This window comes from Oryctolagus cuniculus, chromosome 4, assembly GCF_051225735.1.
Source record: "Oryctolagus cuniculus isolate XC-2025 breed Fujian yellow rabbit chromosome 4, ASM5122573v1, whole genome shotgun sequence".
Classification (NCBI taxonomy): Eukaryota; Metazoa; Chordata; class Mammalia; order Lagomorpha; family Leporidae; genus Oryctolagus; species Oryctolagus cuniculus.
This window is the reverse complement of record NC_142870.1, coordinates 110,460,627-110,483,690: the sequence shown is the minus strand read 5'-3', so window position 1 is coordinate 110,483,690 and position 23,064 is coordinate 110,460,627. Positions and strand designations below refer to the sequence as shown.

At 45.6% G+C, this 23,064-nt stretch overlaps 1 protein-coding gene and 1 long non-coding RNA gene across 4 annotated transcripts; one reads left to right on the top strand and one right to left on the bottom strand.

The window, feature by feature from the left end:
- The first annotated feature begins 16,087 nt into the window (after positions 1-16,087).
- On the top strand, positions 16,088-18,482 carry LOC138849341 (uncharacterized). 2 transcript variants are annotated; one of them, XR_016232577.1, is made up of 4 exons: positions 16,089-16,303; positions 16,546-16,602; positions 16,807-16,925; positions 18,278-18,482. It is a non-coding gene; the product is annotated as an uncharacterized LOC138849341 (long non-coding RNA). The 2 variants fall into 2 exon arrangements; XR_011388066.2 differs by lacking the exon at positions 18,278-18,482 and having other exon boundaries at positions 16,088-16,303; positions 16,807-17,300.
- A 1,533-nt stretch (positions 18,483-20,015) lies between these two features.
- On the bottom strand, positions 20,016-22,902 carry ACTRT3 (actin related protein T3). Of its 2 annotated transcripts, XM_070072540.2 has the most exons (3): positions 22,766-22,902; positions 21,933-22,463; positions 20,016-21,119 (listed from the first exon to the last, which is right to left on the bottom strand). In XM_070072540.2, the coding sequence occupies exons 2-3, from the start codon at positions 22,130-22,132 to the stop codon at positions 20,201-20,203; spliced, it is 1,119 nt and encodes a 372-aa protein (XP_069928641.1). In that variant the 5' UTR covers positions 22,133-22,463; positions 22,766-22,902; the 3' UTR covers positions 20,016-20,200. The 2 variants fall into 2 exon arrangements, with proteins under 2 accessions (XP_069928641.1, XP_002716430.1); XM_002716384.6 differs by having other exon boundaries at positions 21,933-22,855.
- Between the last annotated feature and the right edge of the window lie 162 nt (positions 22,903-23,064).

Sequence of the window (23,064 nt, the reverse complement as noted above, 5' to 3'; positions counted from 1 at the left end):
GCAGTAGAAGGTGCCCTAAGTCCTTGGGTCCTTGCCCCCATGTAGGAGACCCAGAATAAGCTCCTGGCTCCTGGCTTTGGATCAGCCAAGCTCTGGCTATTGTGGCCATCTGGGGAGTGAACCAGTGGGTAGAAGACCTCTCTCTCTCTCTCTCTCTCTCTCTCTGCCTCTCTGTAACTCTGCCTTTCAAATAAATAAATATATTTTTTAAAAGTTAACAATAAACAATCATCCTGTGAAACACCTTTGGAAAATACTGGTTAAAAAAGCATGAGATTAAGAATACTACAGCTGAATCCTGGGCCTTAATGAAATGTCAGCATCTGAATTTCTGAGGCAAATACCAAACAATTAAATAAGATCAGAAGTAGGCCAGTAAATTACAGGAGACAAGGAAATAACAGAGAACTAGTGAATCCAAAGCATTCCCTCTATTCTTCTCCTTTGATTCCTGCTTTCTGTATGACCCTGTTTTAATTCCCTATCTTGCATCAACAGAGAAAAAAACACTAATGAAGAGTTTAAAAAAAAAAAAACCTTCTGGTTAAAGTACATCGTTCTGTCTGAGAGAGGGGCAGATCAAAATCTGTTGATGTAAGGTGGCATGTAGCAATGCCCTCTCACTAGTCCAAGTGATCAGTTTCAGTTCACAATTGATCATAATGATAGGACTAAGAGTCAAAGGGATCACATAAATAAGACTAATGTCTGCTAATACTAACTGATAGAATAAAAAAGGGAGAGAATGATCCAACATGAGAAGCGGGATACACAGCAGACTTATAGAATGGCAGATGTCCTAAACAGCACTCTGGCCTCAGAATCAGCCCTTAAGGCATTCAGATCTGGCTGAAGAGCCCATGACAGTATTTTAGGCATGGAAAGCCAAGACACTCTGGCAAAAAAAAAAAAAAAAAAACCAAAAAAAAACACCTAAACGAAAGATCTCTGGGAGTGAGATCCCAGTGGAAAGAACAGGCCATCAAAGAAGGAGGTACCTTCCTCTGAAGGGAGGAGAGAACTTCCACTTTGACTTTGACCTTGTCTAAATATGATCAGAGTTGGCAAACTCAAAAGGCTTCCATGGCCTTGGCAACTCATGACAAGAGCCTAGGGTGATTACTGACGCCATAAACAAGAGTGTCAATTTGTTAAGTCAAAAACAGGAGTCACTGTGCACTTACTCCTCATGTAGGATCTCTGTCCTTAATGTGTTGTACATTGTGAATTAATGCTATAACTAGTACTCAAACAGTGCTTTACACTTTGTGTTTCTGTGTGGGTGCAAACTGTTGAAATCTTTACTTAACATATACTAAATTGATCTTCTGTATATAAAGATAATTGAAAATTAATCTTGATGTGAATGGAATGGGAGAGGGAGTGGGAGAGGGAAGGGTTGCAGGTGGGAGGGAAGTTATGGGGGGGAAAAGCCATTGTAATCCATAAGCTGTACTTTGGAAATTTATATTTATTAAATAAAAGTTTAAAAAAATCTGTTGATGTGGAAATCAAACTTTCAAAAAGATTATCCTCAGCAATGTTATATATTTGCTATAGTTAGGTTCCTACAATAAATAGCAAAGGAAGATTTATTCCATAATAAGAATGATAGTGACAACCATCAAATAACAACTTTTTAAATAGTTTTTTCAAAAATTAAGACAAAAATAAGCTAAACAGATATTCTCATGTCAGCTAAAACATCATTTATATGACTCTGTCTTTAACAACCAGCCAACCAAATAGGTAAGAACTAGCACAAAATGGGAGTGAGAAATGGAGATGAGCAGAATCATGAATCTTCATTATCATGTGTCATGAAAAGCTACTCACTGGACACACACACTCAAAAAGAAAAGAGTCTTCACCTTTAGGGATAAACACTCCAAGCACACTCCATGGTTCTGCAACCCTGAACAGCACAAGGCTATTGTCAAGATTGATTCTGTCCCACAGTTACAGCCTGTATACCTTTGTTATTTGATGTTATAAATAATCAAAGGCCGTGTCCATGGTACCTGGTAGTTACAAAACATCTCAACTAAGAGAAATTTTCCTTGTAAATAGGACATCTGAAAGTTGCATGTCCTAACTTTAAAAACAGAAATGCCACCTGTCACTGCAGCCAGGAAAGAGGTGTGAGAGAAGAGCAGCTCCCAGAAACTGCTGAGGCAGGCCTCCTGTGTTGCAGAGAACATTTTCTTCTTGGACAGTGCCACAATACAATTACTGGCAAGATTGCAATCATATTGCAGTCTTGCCAATCTTCCTCCATCAATTAAGGTACTTTTGAATGGAAGCTACAAAAACTCTGACTCCAGTTGGCTTAAATGATCAAAGTGATCTCTTAGTTCACATATTTGAAAAGTCCAGAAGTAGAGCTCCACCTGTCTTTTTCTCTGGTTTTCTGGGCTCTGCCTTTCTTTGTTGCCTCGGCCTTCAAACTGGCTTCCCTCTTAGTTGCAAGTGGCTAAACAACACTGGTTACCTCTTCATTAACATTCAAGGGGAAAGACCCTTACTTCACTCAACCATTTCGGCACTTTGTTCTGTTTGGGCCACCCCAGAGCTGATCCTGAAGGTTTGGGAGAGGCGTTTGGATCCATCCCTGGATATAGGCATGGGTCAATCCATTCCACATATAATGCAAGGTTGCAAATGAGGGCAGGAGGAATGTGTGAGGCAAGGGAGGCACTGTCATATCCACATCCAGCTTCTGCATTGATACCCTTGATCTCTATGACTCGGAATCACAAATTTTTAAAAAAAGTGAAAAACAGACTCAATGTTGTAGCCATATTCTCTCTCTCTCTCTCTCTCTCTCTCTCTCATCTATCTTTACCTTCTGCTTTGTCAAAATGGTTGGCAATGAAAGCAAGGTAGGAAAGGGAATAAGGAAAGATAAGACAGGAATAACGTGTTCTTCACTTAGGAGTTTAAGGACTCTGGAAAAGACTGAATGATTTAATCAGCACAGCTACTCCAGGGTTGTAGCCAGATCTTGTGCTCTGGAGAAGAGAGTATGCAGTAATCAAGAAAATTCATTTTTTGGTAAATTGCAGAAGAGAGAGTAAAATAAATAGATCACCCAGAGGTACTATATGAATATGACAATTCTTGAAATAAAATACTGCCCCTGGTGTTAATTACGTACTCTGTAATTACATCAAGGGCTAATCTAAAATATGGAATGTAACTGCTAACAATAGCAGGAAAAAAACTGAAAATAAGTTTAATATTCATTAGTAAGTGAAGTTTTACATCATGATACAGCATCCAATGGGACATCTGCAACAGTACTAACTGATGGTTTTGAAGACTCTGTCATAACCACAGAATAAAACTTAGGATTTAACTAAGTGAAAAAAGCAGAATTTGAAATGTAATTGTGTAAAATGTACATATAAGATATAATCAGGCTGGCGCCGTGGCTCACTTGGCTCCTCTGCCTGCGGAGCTGGAACCCCGGGTTCTAGTCCCGGTTGGGGTGCCGGATTCTGTCCCGGTTGCTCCTCTTCCAGTCTAGCTCTCTGCTGTGGCCTGGGAAGGCAGTGGAGGATGGCCCAAGTGCTTGGGCCCTGCACCCCATGGGAGACCAGGAGGAAGCACCCGGCTCCTGGCTTCAGATCAGCGCAGGACACCAGCTGTAGCAGCCATTTGGGGGGTGAACCAACAGAAAAAGGAAGACCTTTCTCTCTGTCTCTCTCTCTAACTCTGCCTGTCAAAAAAAAAAAAAAAAAAAAAGATATAATCGAACATGTAAAGAGACTGGAAATACACCAAACAATAACTTGAATTTTACAGAAATGTGATTATTTCCCACTTCTCACTTTTTTCTGTGATACTGTTACATTCATTTTATTACTGAAAAAAAATGAGAAAACACTATTAATTGTAGCTGTCTTAGCAGTTTGCCTCTGTGCTAGCAAAAGAGCAGTTCTAATTAGCTAGTCAGTTCCCTACCTCGAAAGCATTCATTCTTTCTCTGAACAAGAAATCAATTATTGGGCCAGTGCTGTGACGTAAAGGACTAAGCCTCCTCCTACTTAGCTGGAATCCCATATAGGCATTGGTTCAAGTCTGAACTACTCCACTTCTGATCCAGCTCTCTGCTATGGCCTGGGAAAGCAGTAGAAGATGGCCCAAGTGCTTGGGTCCCTGCACTGGCATGGGAGACCTGGAAGAAGCTCCTGGCTCCTGGCTTTGGGTCAGCTCAGCTCCCGCTGTTGTGGTGGCCATTTGGGGAGTGAATCAGCGGATGGAAGATTTTCTCTCTCTCTCTCTCTGCTTCTGCCTCACCCTTTCTGTAACTCAATCCACCTTTCAAGTAAAATAAATATTTAAGAAAGAAAAAACAATTATTGAGCACCTATTATGTGCTAGGCTCCAGTGATCTGTCATTGAGCTAAATAACATGTTCTCTGTCCCCAAGCTCATAGCCCAGTGAAGAACATGGATCACAAGCAAATAATTTATTTCAAATTAGGAAAACTTGTTATGAAGGTAACTAAGAAAACATCATAAGCAGAGGAGGAATCTGCTTTAAAAGGGAGTCAGAGAGATTTTTTTTAAAACAAAAAATATATTTATTTATTTATTGAAGAACAGAGTGACAAGAGGAGAGGGAGAGATCTTCCATTCACAGGTTCACTCCCTCAAATGACCACAACAGCTAGGGCTGGGCCAGGCGGAAGCCAGGAACCCAGAGCTCAGAACTCTATCTGGGTCTTCATCATGAGTAGCAGGGGTCTGAGTACTTGGGTCATCTTATAATGCCTTCTTAGGCATATTAGAGGGTGTTGGATTGAAAGTGGAGCAGCCGGGACCAGAACCAGCACCCAAGAGTAGGTTCTCCAACCAGTGCTTCAACATGGATGCTGGTGTCACAAGTGCCAACTTAACCTGCTGGGCCACAATGCAGGCCCCAGGAGGATTCTGAGGAGATGGTATTTAACTTGAGGCTGAAGAGTGGGAAGGTGTCTGTGAGCATAAAGTAAGCAGTGAACTTGAGATGAAAAGGAGTTGCCAAGGCATGGGGATTGCAAGGAGGCGGCCAGCATGGCTAGAGCAGGACACAAGAAGAAAAAAGGGTTAACATGAGGTTGCAGATCATGCAAAGCCTTGATAAGAGTTTTGGATTTTATTCTCAGCACAAGAGATATGCCAAGAAGAAACCTGGCTCAGTTTGACTTTTAAAAAGATTACCCATGCCTGATTGTGAAGAATGAACTGGTAGTGGGCAGGAGGCAAGATAAGCAGTAGGGAGTCAGAAGGTCTCTGCAGAAGATGGTGAACTGGATAAGGATAATGGGAAGGGAGATGAATTATATGGAAGGCTTCGGGATACGTTTTCAAGATATACCAGAGGGGGAGGAGAGAGCGAGACATCAGGGATGGTGCCCAAATTACTGGTTTGAGCAGTTGGGCATATGGCAATAGCATTCACACAGGGGAAAGTGAGGAAGAATAGATTTAAGGATAAAATGAAGACTGCAGTTAAGTTTAAAAAAACATGACTCTCTGTGTAACTCTTTCAAAACCTCTTTCAAAAAAAATAAATAACTCTGTAAAAAAAAAAAAAAATGAAACTGGACCACACAATCTGTTTCTATAATCTCTCCCTAGGAAGACTTTTAAGGATGGAGAATATGCTTTGTCATCTTAGAAATCTCAGCATCCTGAACAATACAACATACTGCAGAGCAGGCATTTAGCATGTGTTTCTTAAGTAAATATCACAGCTTTGCACATATTTCACTCATTCCAGTGTAAAAGGATTCTAGTCAGGCTGGCATTGTGGAGTAGCAGGTTAAGCCGAAGCCTGTGATACCACCATCCCCTTCGGGTACCAGTTCATCTCCTGGCTGCTCCACTTCTGATCCAGCTCCCTGCTAATGCACCTGGGAAAGCAGCAGAAGATGGCCCAAGTACTTGAACCAGTGCACCCACATGGAGATCCAAATGAAGCTCTTAGCTTCGGCCTGGCCCAGCTCTGACTACTGTGGCCATTTGGGCAGAGACCCAGCTGATGGAAGATCTCTCTTTCTCTCTGTCTCCCTCCCTCTAACTCTACTTTTTAAATAAAGAAGTAAATCTTTAAAAATAAAACAAAAAGATTGTAGTTATTGTAAAAAATTCTTTTAAACAGTTGTTCCTTACCAAGGAAAACAAGGGAAGACCATTAATTATTCCTCAACTTAAAAAGAGATTAAAAAGTATGAGATTCTTAGCTTAAAATTCTTCTTTTAGTTTTCTGTAATTACACTAAAATAGGACTACATTTAGCTTTCTGTGATTAAAGCTTTAATATAGTGTATTCAACTTAATATAGTGTATTAAAGAAAAACTTTAATATAGTGTGTTTAAATGATTTTGCCTACTACTGACCTTCCTCAAGTGATTTTACCTCCCAGTGTTTTAGCTTCTGTCTTTGCAAAAGGGAGAGATAATGGTGGTTGCCTTATCTCACAAGGATGTCATGAAAATAAGTCAGATCAATTGCTTGGAGGGGGCTCTAGGAGGTAAGCATTAGTGCATATGATGATGAATACCTACAACTTCAAAGATATTTTGAAACTGCCTCCCCCTGAGTCTTTGAACATGGGAAGCCTGTGAATAGCACCTGGGCTAAGTGTTTATCCAGTTCTGGCAAGCTTTCACCTCTTGTTAAAGCAGCAAATGGTCTCTGAACAAATGTATTTCTCATTCTTTGATAACTATGCTTCCTTGTTTGTACACTTGAAAGATGATTACCATCTGGCATATGAGGTCAAGTTGAACTCCTTGGTGCCATTATACTTCAATTGTAGCTCTAATTGAGTTTTTTCCCCCCAAGGTTGAAAATAAGTCACTTGGTTCAGTTTAGCAATACACTCACATTTTTCAAAAAGATTGTGAGATGAATAGACCACTGCTCTGCAAATTATATGTATAAATGTATTGTAGTATTCTCAAAAATTAATCATGAGAAATTATATGCTTCTATCTATTCATTGCTGCATTTTTTCTTGATATTTTTCTTAAATTGCTTTTAATAATTAAAATCATGCCTTTAACATTTTTAATATAGGCAGTCATGGAACACATATAAATATCACCAAACTAATACCCTACAGGCCTCAAAAAAACAAAATACAAGACAGTTGGGTCTGGCACGGTGGCACAGCAGGTTAAAGCCCTGGCCTGAAGCGTCAGCATCCCATATGGGCTGGTTCAAGTCCCAGATGCTCCTTTTTCAATCCAGCTCTCTGCTATGACCTGGGACAGCAGTAGAAGATGGCCCAGGTCCTTGGGCCCCTGCACCCGCGTGGGAAACCTGGAAGAAGCTCCTGGCTCCTGGCTTCAGATCAACATAGCTCTGGCCATTGCAGCCATCTGGGGAGTGAACCAGCGGATGGAAGACCTCTCTCTCTGTCTCTACCTCTCTCTCTAACTGTGTTTCAAATAAATAAAATCTTAAAAAAAAAAATACAAGACAGTCAAATATCATTTAGGCCCATATTCTTACTGCGTGTGTATTAAGCTCATAGTGTTATATAAAAATCTCACAAACTATTAACACTGCCATAATTCTCCACCTATTCCTTTACCTGTATACCCAACATAAACTGTAGCCACTTTCCTGCTGCAGAAGGAGTAGCACTACTATTTTCAGAATATTAAAGTTTAATTCTGAAACTTTAGTCACTAATGATATCCTACAAAGGCCTATGAAAGATAGCAACACATAGCCTTCTCTCAAATACATTTACCTTGGGTAGGCCCTAAACTGGTAGGGAGACCTATACCTCCACACTTGTAGAGAAGGCATTCCTGACTTCTGGTATTATTGAATTGTCCTGTGCCAAAGGTCACAGATTACTAGTCTACAATGCATCAGATTTTACCTCAAAAAGTGTTCTGATTGGCCAATTGCAATGACTTCATATATCAACAACTCAACCAAACTTCACAGGCTTAGGGCAAAGTCCTTCATAAGACTGCCCTTATTGCAGACACCAGCTGTAAATTCAGGGGTCCACATTCCACCCTCACTTCTAACCAGCTGGCTACAAATTCCAGGTCCCCACTATCCTCCAAGGCCTAAATCACTGGAATGACTTACAAAACTCAGCAAAGTGCTGCACTTACAATTACAGTTTCATTATGGCAAAAGGATTCAAATCAGAGCCAGCCAAAGAGACCATGGGGTGAGGTTTGGGAGGGTTCTAGACGTGCAGCTTCCATTGATCCTCTCCTAATGTTCTCAAGAACATCATGCTGCCAGCATGCTGATACATGACTGTTGCTGTAGATTCGGTCTGAGAGGAGGAGCGTGGTGGGGATAAGAGGTGCGGAGTCACAGACCCCAGGAGTCGGTTGAAAGCAGGCCAGAGGGGAGCAGCCTGCAGACTCACTTATTTCAGTTGGAACAGTAGCTTAAATAGCCAAGGCAGCCAATCCAGTCAAGGGGCAGTCTATGCCCTAACCAATCACAGCCTGTTGCCAGGCAGGCTCCATTGCCAGTGGCCATCTTGACATGGCCTTCTCATTCCACCACATTTCCCCCTTTTCATTTATTTTTGAGCAACAGGAGACATGATTCTTGACCATACAATTGTTGACCCCGTTTCCTTGTGGTCTCCGTACGCAGCTGTGCCTCTTAAGTTGTCCCCCAGGGGATCTTATCCGTCGTTGACTAACCAGTGCTCAAAATGCGAGGCCACAGGAATGCTTGCTCAGATGGGGGTAGGAATGAGGAACAATGGTAATCAAGAATGGCATGACCGCACACAGGCTGTGGGCCGTTTGAGGGCCTGACCAGAGCTAATGGGGTATAAAACAGTAGAGGATGTGGCTATGGGCAGTTTCTCAGGGTAGGACGATAGGGCAGGTGCGTCTGCTAACAGGCTGTGATTGGATGGCTTCAGAAACCACACATAACAATACAGGGAGTATCACTGACCAGGAAAGTTTAGCGAAGTTTCTCGTGCTCAGAGTTTGTATTGCAGCTTCAATGCAGGCACGTTGTTTGGATCATCGGTCATGTGACAAAGTCTCTAGCCCATCTGCCTCCTGGGAAGTTAGGCTGCTAAGAGTGGGGTCCAAAGTGCCAACCCTCTAATTACAGGGTTAGTCTTTTCTGACATGACAGTCCCTTTGCTGGCTCATGTCATTAGCATAAACCGTTACATGGAGACCACGGAGACCACAACATAAGGCACTCCTACCACATGGGAAATCCCAAAGAGTTAAGATGCCTTTTCTCAGAACTCAGGAAGAAAAGCCAGCCCAATTTTTTATCTTATGCATGCACACAATATTTAAGTTTCATTTCAAATTAACTACCAACACTTTAACATCAGTGGTATTGGCGTAAAATTCTAAATGCTTGTCTTTCCTTCCAATATTGGCAATTTTAGGGCTCTATTCCTACAATGCTGCTGCCCCTTTTAACAGACCCTTGTTCTTCCCCTACAACCTCCATAGTTCCTATTTTCCCATACCTGGTGTGATTCACTCCTTTGTTTCCTTCACATTAAATAATTATTGCAGGTACTTAAATTTATAAACCGGGCAGCAGTATGGCCTAGGGGGGTTAAAATAAGTCCCAAGGGACTGATGCTGTAGTGGGAAAACCATCACCTAAAGCATCAGCATCCCATATGGGCGCTGGTTTCTATCCTGGCTGCTCCACTTCCAATCCAGCTCTCTGCTATGACCCAAGTGCTTGGGCCCCTGCACCCTCATGGGAGACCCAGAAGTCATCCCTGGCTTCAGATCGGCTCAGCTCTGGCTGTTGTGGCCATTTGGGGAGTAAACCAGTGGATGGAAGACTTCTCTCTCTCTCTCTCCCTGCCTTTGCCTCTCTGCAACTCTGCCTTTCAAATAAATAAATAAATCTTTTTAAAAAAAATCCTCAAGTACTTAATCAGCCATGTAACCACTTGCACCCTCTCTCAGGTACAGATGTCACACAGGCCTTAAGGCACAATCAAGGGGCCAGCGCTGTGGCATAGTTTAAACCTCTGCCTCTGGCACTGGCATCCCATATGGGTTCCGGTTCATGTACTGACTGCTCCTCTTCTGATCCAGCTCTCTGCTAATGTGCCTGGGAAAGCAGTGGAAGGTGGTCCAAGTGCTTCAGCACCTGCACCCACGTAGGAGACCCAGAGGAAGCTCCTGGCTCCTAGCTTTGGATTGTCCCAGCTCCATATTTTTCACATTTTTTGTGCTTTTTGTTGGTGACTTTGCTGTTTAAAATGGCTCCCCAGCCTTATGCTTAAGCGCTGTTTAGTGTTCTTAAGCACAAGAAGGCTGTGATGTGCTCTATAGAAAAAAAAAAAAGTACTTTAAATGAGTTACAGTGTTATCAGACAGGAGTTCAATGCTAATGAATCGACAACATGTATTAAATAAGGCGTCTTTAAACCAACACACACAGGGAACAAAATTCTGTATTGATCAGCTGACAAAAATACTGTGATCGGACACCCTCAGGAACCTAATCCTGTGTTTCTTCTAGGAACAGTGGTTCAGTATTCACTAAGCCAGTGTCCACAGCGAAGAACTACTGCAAATAACAAGAATCAGCAGAAGGAGTGGGCAATGTGGCACAGCAAGTTTAGCTGCCACTTGGGCAGCCCACAAATCCATACTGGAGTGCTGGTCCAAGTCTCAGCCACACTACTTCTGATCCTGCTTCCTGCTAATGTGACTGGGAAGGCAGCAGAGGATAGCCCAGGTACTTGAGTCCCTGCTACCCATATACAAGACCTGGATGAAGGCCAGCGCCGCGGCTCACTAGGCTAATCCTCCGCCTTGTGGCGCCAGCACACGGGGTTCTAGTCCCGGTCGGAGCGCCGGATTCTGTCCCAGTTGCCCCTCTTCCAGCCCAGCTCTCTGCTGTGGCCAGGGAGTGCAGTGGAGGATGGCCCAAGTGCTTGGGCCCTGCACCCCATGGGAGACCAGGAGAAGTACCTGGCTCCTGCCATCGGATCAGTGCGGTGTGCCGGACGCAGTGCACCGGTCGTGCCAGCCATTGGAGGGTGAACCAATGGCAAAGGAAGACCTTTCTCTCTCTCTCTCTCACTGTCCACTCTGTCCAAAAAAAAAAATCTCTCTTGCACTATTTTTCTGTTTCCCCCTCTGTCACTCTTTCAATTAAATAAGTATTTTCTTAAAGTGCCAACTTTTTTTTATATTTTATTTTATTTAATGAACATAAATTTCCAAAGTACAGCTTATGGATTACAATAGCTTGCCCCCCCATAACTTCCCTCCCACCCACAACACTCCCCTCTCCCACTCCCTCTCCCCTTCCATTCACATCAAGATTAATTTTCAATTATCTTTATATACAGAAGATCAATTTAGCATATATTAAGTAAAGATTTCAACAGTTTGCACCCACACAGAAACACAAAGTGTAAAATACTATTTGAGTACTAGTATAGCATTAATTAAACAGCTAAGAGTAATTGTGTATTAATTACAGAGTTCAACCAATAGTTTTAAGTAGAACATAAAAAATACTAAAAGGATAAAGTATTAAGTTCTTTTTTTGTTATATAGTTTTTTTTTATTTAATAAATGTGATTTTACAAAGTGCAACTTTTGTATTGTTGTGGCTTCCCCCCAACACCTCTCTCTTGTGGCCCTCCCCTCTCCCACTCCCTCTCCCATCCTGCCCTTCATCGAGTTTCATTTTCAATTACCTTCATATACTGAAGATCAACTTAGTATATACTAAGCAAGGATTTCAACAGGCTGCACTCACACAACCGCACAAGGTATAGGGTATTGTTCGACTAGTAGTGTTGTTTTTAAGTTTCATAGTAGAACACATTAACGACAGAGATCCTACGTGGGGAGCCTGTACCCAGTGACTCCCGTTGTTGATTTAACAATAAAGTGCCAACTTTTTAAAAAAAAAGATTTTTTCATTTTTTATTTATTTGAGAGGTAGATTTACAGACAGTGAGAGGGAGAGACAAAGAGAAAGGTCTTTCATCCACTGGTTCACTCCCCAAATGGCTGAAACGCCTGGAGCTGAGCTGATCCAAAGCCAGGAGCCAGGAGCTTCCTCCACGTGAGTGCAGGGGCCCAAGTGCTCAGGCCATCTTCTACTGCTTTCCCAGGCCATAACAGAGAGCTGGATCGAAAGAGCAGCAGCCAGGAATAGAACTGGCACGGATATGGGATGCTGGCGCCACAGTCGGAGGATTAACCTACTGAACCACAGCATCGGCCCCTAAAGTGCCAGCTTTTTAAAAAATCAGCTGAGCTTGTAAAACAAGACAAAGTCATGTCAGAGAATACCAGGAAGCCAGCACTGTGGTACAGCAGGTTAAGCAGGAGTCCCAGGTGCTCCACTTCCGATTCAACTCCTCAGTGCACCTGGGAAACAGCAGAAAACAGCCCAAGTGTTTAGGTCCCTGCCTCCCATGTGAGAGATACAGATGAAGCTCCTGGCTTCAACCTGGCCCAGCTCTGACTGTGGCTGCCATCTGGGGAGCGGATGTAAGATCCTTCTCTGCCTCTCCCTACATCTGCCTTTCAAATAAGTCAATCTTTAATTTAAAAAAAAAATATTGGGGAGAAAAGCAGATACAGGGTGGAAACAAGGTCACAGGCTAACATTATGGATGTTATTTTAAACTAGCAAATGATGGGGAGAGCTAATTCTAGCCATTTTTCCCAGACTAACCAAAACAGCCTAGAATAGAACTGAAATTTGGGAGGCCTTTCTTGCCCAACTCTGTAAAAAAATTAACTTGAACTAAATCATTTAAACCCTTCCAAGCACCAGTTTCTTCATCTATTAGAGCCATTTAAATCTTGTGGTAATAAGAAATCAAATCTGCCATAATGTATTATCCACAAATTTTTATGTTTTCACATAGATTATCTCATTGTATGGCCTCATTGGACTCTTCTTACTCCAGAACCATGTAACTTAAAAGAAGAGAATAACTTGGCCAAAAAGAAAAAAAAAAAAAAAAAAAAAAAAAAAAAAAAAAACAACTTAAATGTTTGTAATACTAAGAAGAAATGTCCTTTGGAATCAGACGTTAGTCAGAAGGACTTCAAATATAAGAGTTGGACAACTGGGAACTTTCCAAATCAACGTCTTAAGTCATTAGTGTCTTTCACAAAGTGAGAAAACTATTCCATGGGTATGCTTGCTTCAGGGTCCCACAATCACCACCAATTTTGCAAATGTGGAGGAGCAAAAGCACCACTAGATGGAGCAGGAACAAAAGACGTGAAAGCACACTTGTAGTCTCCAAACAGTAGTATTTAGATATCCCTTTCTAAACAGAGTCTAGTGAAGCCGAATTACTCTCAGTGTAGAACTCAGTAGCAAAATCAGAACTAGAACTTCAATCTATCCTTAATTACATTGGGTTCTTTTCCGCAAACAATGACGACAGGGAAAAACTTTTTCCTTTATAATGAACATTACTAGCAACTATGGGTTCTGGTGTTTTTTTTTTTTTTTTCCCACACTTCTTAATAACGCTTAGAAATATTTTTGTGTGCCTAACTGGCTGAGATGCTATACACATACAGGTTCATGAATTTACTGACATTGAGAGCAGGCATTTGGTGCAGTAAGCCACCTCTAGAGACTGGCCCAATCTTTTATTTGTGAGTCTGACTTAAGTACCTGCTCCTCCACTTCCTATCCAGCTCCCTGATGTACCTTGGGAGGCAGCAGATGATGGGTCAAGCACCTTAGTCCCTGGCATCTACATGGGATACCAGGATAGAGTTATGGATTTCTGACTTCTGCCTAGCTCAGTCTTGTTGCAGGCATTTGGAGAAAGAACCAGTAGATGGAAGATCTGCCTTTCAAATGTTGAAAATACTTATATTTACTTACTTGACCCTCCTGACTCACCTCAGGATTAGGACTGAGACCCTCCCTGATGGTTGGCCTTTACTGAAGGTCCCTTGCTCTCTCCAAGAATCTGCCCCTGGAAAGGCAGTCTTAAGAAAGTGAAAGCACTGAATTGGGATGAATCCTCACATATCCTTGGAGTTGCATTTTCAGGATGAATGAGCAGAATGGTGGCCTGTCAGCTGTGAGCATCAATTTGTTCCCTTAAGGGAAACCTGATTCATGGTTAGAGCAGAGGTCTAACTGCTTGGAAAACCAGCATCCCACATAAGCATGCCTGAGATAGAGCCCCATCTTCCCTTCCTGCTAATGGATGCCTGGGATGCAGCAGGTGATGGCTCAAGTACTTGGGTCCCTGCCACCCATGTGGAACACCCAAATTGAGTTGAGGCTCCTGCCATTGGCCTGGCCGAGTTCCAGCTGGTGCAGACATCTGGAGTGTGAGTCAGAGGATGGAACACCTCAGTCTGCCTTTCAAATAAATAACAATAAAAATTTAAGAGATTAAAAAAAGGGAGGCCAGCGCTGCAGCATAGCAGGTAAAAGGCCACTGCCTGCAGTGCCAGCATCCCATGTGGGTGCCGGTTCAAGTCCCGGCTGCTCCACTTCCGATCCGGCTCTCTGCTATGGCCCACGTCCTTGGGCCCCTGCACCGACATGGGAGACCAGGAAGAAGCTCCGGTCTCCCGGCTTTGGAAGGGCGCAGCGCCGGCCATTGTGGCCATTTGGGGAGTGAACCAGCGGAAGACTCTCTCTCTGCCTCTGCGAAACTCTGCCTTTCAAATAAATAAATAAATCTTTATTAAAAAAAAAAAAACACGGGAAAGGCTGAGATCACGTAAGAGGGCATACATCCTTGTCATTCATCACTTAACACTTCACTGGGAGATGGAAAGACGAAAACGCGCAACTATATTTACTTGAGAGGCAGAGTTGGGGGGAGGTATAGCGGATCTTCCATCTGCTGGTTCACTCCTCAAATGGCTAATGCGAAGCCAAGGGCCTGGAACTTCATCTAGCTCTCCCTCAGCGTGCAAGGGGCAGAGCACTTGGCGCCATCTTCCACTGCATCCCCACGCCCACCAGCAAGGAGCAGGATCGCAAGTGGAGCAGCCGGGATTCCACTGGGCACCATTACCGGATGCCGGCATCGCTAAATGGAGGCTTACACAGCAGTGGCATAACGCTGGCCCCAGCAGCAGCTGTTGAGGAACACAATTTCCGTTGACAGAGCTACTAGCTCCTCTAGTTAAATAGGAACTATTTAAAGGTCTCATACACACAAATCACTGCTCTTCCATACCGGAATAAGGAACTCGGTGAGATTTACCTTAAGACGTAAAAACAACTCGAAATCTGCAGAGCACGAACTAGACTTTACTAACAAAAAGCGGGAGAGTGAGACATACTCAGCAACCTGTAGCTGGCAACCTTGGCTCACTGCCCACTCATCTGGCCAACCTTGCAAGTGCGTCCCGGCTCCCATGTGCACGCACCACGGCCCCATCGGCCACGTTTGGGGTCCACAAACACACCCTCGATAACGAGGGAAGGCACACTGCAGCGCGCCTCGGCAGGTAGCGTGTTTGAGCCGAGTCCCGGGTGCAAGTCCCACAGCTCAGGGAAGCGCACCACGCTGGGGGACCCGCTCCGTTCCTCTCCCTGCGGCCAGACGGCCTGCGCCTCGCCCTTGGCCCCCGAGGGACCCGCGGCTGACAGAGCCTAACTCTTCGCGGCGGCATTGGGCACCTCCGGAGAAGCCCCGGGCCGACCGCGGCCTCAGGCGGGGCACGGGGGCCGGGCGGGCGAGCCACCGCAGGTCCCCGGGAAGGGCGAACCGGCCAGCGGCTGACATTTTTTGTTTACTGCGAAATGAACGGTGGACGGCGGTAGGCCAAGGCTTTTCCCACGCGCTGAAAGTCAGCGAGAAAAACAGCGCGCGGGGAAACAAAAGCGCGGCGCCTACGCCCTGCTCAGTTAGGGTTAGATGAGAAATGACCGGGCCCCTCCCGAGCCCACCCTCCTCAGCCCGCCGCGCGCCGGCCGGAGTCGTCTTATAAAGGGAGCGGCGCTGCGCGCGCGGATTGGCCGAGGCCGAGCGTCCCCGGCTATCGCGAGGTTTTCCAAAGCTCCGTATCCGGCCACGAGGCCGAGCGCGGCCCCGCCCCCGCGTCGAGCCGGCGTCTAGATCTGATCTTCCGGCTGTTCCAGAGGCGAAGCTGCGTGGAGCCGCTTTACGGACCGGAGGCGGGTGCGCCTTGACTGTCGTCAAAGAAAATGGAGTTCATAGGAAAACGGAGTTCGTAGGAAAATGTTTAGAGATGACCACACAGAACAGCGGTTCCAAGTTTTACTTGCCACACTGGTTGGAGGACTTTGTAAAAATAGATTCCCAGGCAGCCCTGATGAAACCAGGTGCCCGCCCGGCCCAATGGGCGCCCGTCCCCTTCTCTGAACTCTCGCTTCTTAAGCTTCTTAAGCAGAGGATGGACTTTATTATGTTACTACTTCATTCTTAGTTTTAATATTAAGGACGGAATCTCCCTTTTCTTAGGAAAGAAAGGCTTTGCAATCATTGCCTTTGCTTTAAAGTCTGAATGACTGTAGTCATTAAGACTAAAAAGAATACGCCAGAAATGGTTTTTTTTTTTTTTTAGGTCCAGAGTAAGTGGTTTTACATATAACCGGTCGGCCGATCTTAAACGTTTTACACTGTAAGTGGCTTATAACTGTTCGGCTGATCTTAAACGTTTAACCTCTGTTGGATTGGGTGAACTGCGGGAGGTTGTCTCCATTGGTTCTTGATCTCAGAGAAGTAAAAGTGAGAAGTTAAAAGGGGGGAGGGGGTAACGTTAAATCCCTGGCCTGCAGCGCTGGCATTTGGGCGCCGGTTCTAGTCCTGACTGCTCCTCTTCCAGTCCCGCTTCCTGCTGTGGCCCTGGAAGGCAGTAGAGGATGACCACGGTCCTTGGGCCCCTGCACCCAAGTGGGAGACTTGGAAGAAGCTCCAGGCTTCGGATCTGCGCAGCTCCTGCCGGTGCGGCCCTCTGGGGTAGTGAACCAGCAAACAGAACACCTCTCTCTGTCCCTACCTCTCTCTCTAACTCTTTCAGATAAAAATGAAATAAATAGGTGCTGTGCGGTTAGAGTCCCAGCTGACCTACTTCTGATCCAGCTCCCTGCTATGGCCTGGGAAAGCGGTGAAAGGTGGTCCAAGCAAGTGCCTGGGCCCTGCACCCGCCTGGGAGAACTGGAGGAAACTGGAAGCCCCTGGCTTCCAACAGGCACAGCTGCGGCCTATGCGGCCAATTGGGTAGTATACCAGCACATGGAAGACCTCCCTCTCTCTCTCTCTCTGTGCCTTTTGTTCTCTTTGTGTAATTCTTTGAAATAAATAAATAAATATCTTTTTTAAGAGGGGGGAGGGTTAGTTTGCAACCATTTTTAAAGCGAGGGAACTATAACTGAATGTTCACGTTTTATTCCCCCTATCTCGAGTTACTGCAGGGGAAAGAACTATTAGTGAATCTATAAGAATATTGCCAGCTAGTTAATCAATTCACTGCCCAAGAGGCCATGTGCCCGGCTAGCCGAGCAAGGTACTTCAGTATCACTTTAAACTTTTATCTCTTAACCATTTCAAGTCGCAATATGTAAACTTCTAAAATGGGAATAACACCTTTCTTGCCTCACTCTCTGGGGTACTGATGTATAAAATGCTATGATGAGCTATATTTTCTTTAAATTGCTTTAAACAGAGGGGTTAGGATCATCCTCTGCAATGCTTGTTAATATAGGGATGCTACTAGCATCAGCTGTTTCCACCGCCCTTGTTTCCTACAAGTTACCCAATCTAGTCTTGTTTACAATCAAGGAATGAAGGGCACTTCTTCACAAAGGTTTTAATCATGCCAAACCCAGTTTCTTCCTACTACTTGTACATGCCTATTGTCTTGGCGCCCTGGCTCTGCAGTTCTCTGGTCGGTTCTGTATATTTCTATACCTCCTGACTGCACCACTGGACAACACAAAGGCATACCTGGATGCCATGGAGGAAGTGGACCAGAACTGTAAATTCTCTAATTCTCAAAGGCAACATACTGCATTTTGAAAGTGCCTGTAAGTACATTATCTCACCTTCACAGTGACCCTGTGAGACAGACAAGATTGGGAAACCCCATTTTACTGAAGAGATTTGTCTTCAAAATGTTTAAACAACTTGCTTAAGTCATACAAATCATTGTCCCTAAATACAAAGGGAAAGGCACTTCTTTGGGTTTAAATTCTAGCTGGCCTGGGGCCGGCGCAGTGGGTTAACGCGCTGGCCTGAAGCGCCAGCATCCCATGTGGGCCTCAGTTCGAGACCCGGCTGCTCCACTTCCTATCCAGTTCTCTGCTATGGCCTGGGAAAGCAGTAGAAGACAGCCCAACTCCTTGGGCCCCTGTACCCACGTGGGAGACCAAGAAGAGGCTCCTGGCTCCTGGCTTTGGATCGATCGGCGGCTCTGGCTGTTGTGAGTGAACCATCAGATGGAAGACCTCTCTCTCTCTGTGTAACTCTGACTTCAAATAAATAATCTTTAAAAAAAATAAATTCTAGCTGTCCTTTAAACAAAGACCTAAAGCTAAATCTACTAGAAAAATCTTTAACTTGATCTTCAGATGGTACTAGACCCTCTTACAGATCTACAGAGTATTTTATATTTTTTAGGTCACTAAACCACTTTCTACCTTGTGTCACTGGCATTTAGGTATGATCTTCATCTCTTCTACTAGACTGACAGTTTCTTATGATTAGATCTTACTCCTGATTTAGCACCCATTGCGCTTAGCACAGTACCTTGCATAGAGCAAACACTAAATACTTTGAGTTATATCAGTAATACCACCATTCTCTAGCTATCCAGAACATCTCAGTCCCAACTTTCCCTTTCACGTCATGGAGTCTTGTCAGTTTTTCATAATTTCTTCTTTTTCCTATTGCTGATAGTCTGGAGCACAAGACTTGGCTACTTTATTTCTAACAATTTCCTAACTACGAAATCATCAAGGCTCTTTCCAATTTATTCTCCAAATCACTTCCACATTTACCTTAACATTCCTGTGTCTACTGCTTCTAAATCTTTAATTGATCCCCTTTGGCTATAGGACATTTAGCACATAAAGCCTTTCAGTCCCTGGCCTTAATTTGCCTTCGTGGGGCTGGCATAATAGTGCAGTAGGTTAAGCCACCCTTGATGTCGGAATCCCATATAAGCAGCTCCCTGCTACTCTGCTGCTGATCCAGCTCCTTGTCAATGTGCCTGGGAAGGCAGTGGTCTTTGGACCCCTGCCACCCACATGGGAGACCTGGATGGAGTTCCTGGCTACTGGTTTGGGCCCGGCCCAGCCACACCTGTTGTGGCCATTTGGGGAGTGAGCCAGCAGATGGAAGTTAGTTCTCTCTCTCTCTCTCTCTCTCTAACTCTGGCTTTCCAATAAATAAATCTTTTTTTCAATTGCTTCCCTACTCATAACTCACACCATTGCATACGCGCTCTTCATTGTAACATAATAAGTCTATTCAGCATGCCTTGAATACACTTTGTCCATTTTCATCACAGGTTCCTTTCTCATCTCATTGTGCTTGCCTGGATATCTGCCTTCTTTTTCCCCACCCACCCTAATGCCACCCGTAGCAGCACAGCAACCTCCTTTACTTCCCTTCTTCAAAAAACTTTCATCTTACAGCACTCATTGGACACACAGCACATTGTACCTCAATTGCCCTCTCTTTTAAGGAAATATAAGCTCTTCGAGGTCAAGAATAGTGTTTCAAGGGGCAGGCATTGTGGTACAATGGGTTAAGTAGCTGCCTGGGATGCCCACATCTCATATTGGAGTGCTCTTCCAGTACCGCCTACTCTGCACTTTGGATTCAGCCTTTGGCTAACGCACCTGGGAGGCATCAGAAGATGATCTAAGTCCTTGGGCCCTGCTACCAAGGTAGGAGACTAGAATGAAGCTCCTGGGCCTGGCTGTTAAAGGCAATTAGAGATGGAGCTAGCAGATGGAAGAGCTCTGTCTCTGTCTCACCCTCTTTGTGTGTCTGTCTTGCAAGTAAATAAATAAATGCATAGCATTTAACTTTGTTCTACTCAACATGTGTTGTTTGAGTATCTCACCATTATTATTTACCCTATTTATAGAAATGCAACAAAGACATGGGCATCCCAATCACTGAAATATTTTCTGTTCTCCCAGAAACATAATAGCGAAAGTTTTCTGTCACATATACAAAAAACATTTTTTTCTAACCATTTTATCTGCATTTCAGAAGCATCTTTGGTGTACTATGTTGGGCCCCACTTCTTTAAATTCTGCAGCAGTGATCCACATGTCCTGGAAGGCAGACAGGGATGCAAGAATAGAACCTCCCATCCACACTGATATTTTCCTTTCTGGGGGAGCTGTAACCTGTACTGGCGTGTTGGCGGGTGCCACCTTTGCTATATCCTTAACCAGCCGCTTGTCTAAGCCAGGGAAAGAGGTTGATCCCCCAGAAAGGATAATATTGGAGAAGAAGGAATTTCTCAGCTCTGTATCGCATTTCATTATGCTGCTGAAGCACATCTTATCAATGCCAGGGCCATCCACGTTCATGAAACTTGGACAGAAGAGGGCCTCTGGACAACGAAAGAGCTGCTCATGAAGCTTGATCATCTTCCCATCGGGGAGTTGGTAAACTTTCTCTATACTCTCAGGTTTCTTGGCCATTTCCTCTTCATAGTTCATTGCTACATAACAGGTGGTCTCCTTAATGTCTGCGACCACCTTTCTGTCTGCAGCACTGAGCAGCATGATCCCATGGTCTTTCAAGAGCATCATGAGGTAGCTGGTGAGGTCGAGGCCTGCCAGATCCAGCTGCTGGACACCATGAGGCAGACAGTAGCCCTCAAAGATGGGCACACACTGGGTAGCCCCGGCGCCTGAATTCAGCACAAAGCCAGTAGTGAAGCCAGCAGCAAAGAGAGCCAGCACAGCCTGGATGGACATGTAGAAGGCAGGCACATCTAGGTGCTCAAAAAACACCTCGGCGATGCGCTGTCGGCTGGCCAAGGGGTTCAGAGCCGGCTCCGTGATCAGGACTGGGCCCTCGCAGGGTTTGAGCTTCAGGTTGGCGTCGTAGATGTGCTTCCACATGATCTCCATGTCCCCCCAGGAAGTGATGAGACCGCGCTCCACCGGGTAGCTGTGGGGAGAGTGACAAGACCAAGGCAGCGTTCGCTTTTCCAGTTTCTGTTCCTAGTCCCTGTGTTTATTCGCAATGTCCCTTCATGAACAGCACCTGCCACAGCCCCTCAGAGAAGATAGTGGTGCAAAAATGAGCACAGATACTACCTTCTTGTACCGTTATTTCTTGCTTACCAGTTTCTCTCTTTGTTGTTTTTAAAATTGTAAGTTTGAAAGGCAGAAAGAGAGAGATTGAGAGAGAGAGAGAAATCTTCATCTACTGGGTCACTTCGCAAATGGCCATAACAGCCAGAGCTGGACCAGGCTAAAGTGGAAGCCAGGAGCCTGGAGCTCCATTGGGTCTCCCACGTGGGTTGCAAGCGCCTGGGCACCTGGGCCATCTTTTGCTGCTTTCCCAGGCCCATTAGCAGGGAGCTGGATCGAAGTGATACAGCTGGGACTCTAATCGGCTTAATCCCCTGGGCTACAATGTTGTCCCTTTGCCTTTTTCTTGTAAAACTGGGAACTTCCTACATTACAGTATACTTTCTTTATCTCATTTAATTAAAGAGTAAAACCCCAAATGTCAGCAGCTACCAGGAATTAGCTAACATCCGTCAGTCTTCGTGTCCACGTTTGGACACTTCTCTGTAGTACAGTGAGCGAGTACCTTTGGGTCGTCGGATGTCCCGGACCCGCCGGGGCTGGGTGGCCGCGCCTTGGCAGGCCCTCCCTGCGGCCCCCGAGACGGGGCGCTCTGGCGGTGGCCGCCTCCCGGCCTCCGCCCGCCCGGCACCCCTGCGCCCGGTCGCCGGCCACCGGGAGGCAGTACCTGATGGACAGCGAGCTTCTCCGGTCCTGCGCCTGGTCGCCCACGCACAGCTCTTGCGCGCCCTCGACCGCCCAGTTCTGGCCCTTGGCGCGGCCCACAATGTTGGGGTAGACAAACTGGGGCTCGCGGCTCCCGGCCATACCCGCCTTGATCACCCCCGAGCCATTGTCGATCACCACGGGAAGGTGCTCATAGTTCATGCCGCCGCCGCCCCGGCCGCCAGGCCGCTCAGTCTGCGGGCTCGGGGGTCCCTCGGCCTGGAATGCCGCGTCACAGAGGCCCTTCACGGCCTGAGGCAGCCTGGGCCCGAGCGCAGGCCCTGGGTCGGGAGCGCCCAGTGCAGCCACCCCAGCCCCCCAGTGCGGGAATATCGTGATCAGGAAAATCCCACTTTCCTTCCCAGGAAACGAATCTCACTCTTCACGAGTGCACCTCCCGCACACCCCGCAGAGCCGCGAAAACAGTTTCATTTCCCTCAGCCATTGAATTCTGCTTCACAGGTGTCCGAACGTCCCGGGGCCTGCGGGGAGCCTGGAGAACCGAGAAGGAATGAGATTAGACAGTGTGCGGGGAAGCGGGGAACATCTTTCCTTTCATTCGTAACCGAAATGTACGCAAGTCAAATGGTAGACCTCTCACGTTGCATTAAATTCCCCGCTGTCATCCGAAAACTCATTCTCATTCCCTAGCCTTGAGCTTTAATCCCAAGGACGAGTCTCCCTCCCCCTTTGCAGACAAGTGAGATCCTTTTAGGTCGCGGGAAGCTCAGGAGAAGAAAGGAAAAAAAAAAAAAAAACCACACTGCTTGTCCCAAAGCCTCTGATTTTGCACACCCTTTGGCGGGTTTTCAAACAGGCGCGCAAACTGGAACCTCTTCGGAAGCGCGAGGAGGAAATGCCCGAGTCATTCAGGCGTCCCTCGGTGAAGGGCCGAATCCGAGCGGCGGCGCTGGACGCTGCCCGCAGCTCGCCCTCGGGACTGGGAAGCGCCTCGCAGGGGAAGGACCCATAATGGAAACGCTTCGGTCTCGGGAAGAAAGAGTGCTCAAGGGAACGAAGTCAGCAGGTGCCTGGTGTCTACCGCAGCACACGGGGATTTCGTACGCAGATTCACACTTTGGAAACAGTTCGGT

What these genes read in the sequence shown, in the direction of transcription:
- ACTRT3 (XM_070072540.2), bottom strand. Translation starts at nt 22,132, where the DNA reads ATGAACTATGAGCACCTTCCCGTGGTGATCGACAATGGCTCGGGGGTG. An exon ending in AGAAGCTCGCTGTCCATCAG is followed by an intron (nt 21,120 to 21,932) that starts GTACTGCCTCCC and finishes CTCTCCCCACAG; the next exon opens with CTACCCGGTGGAGCGCGGTC.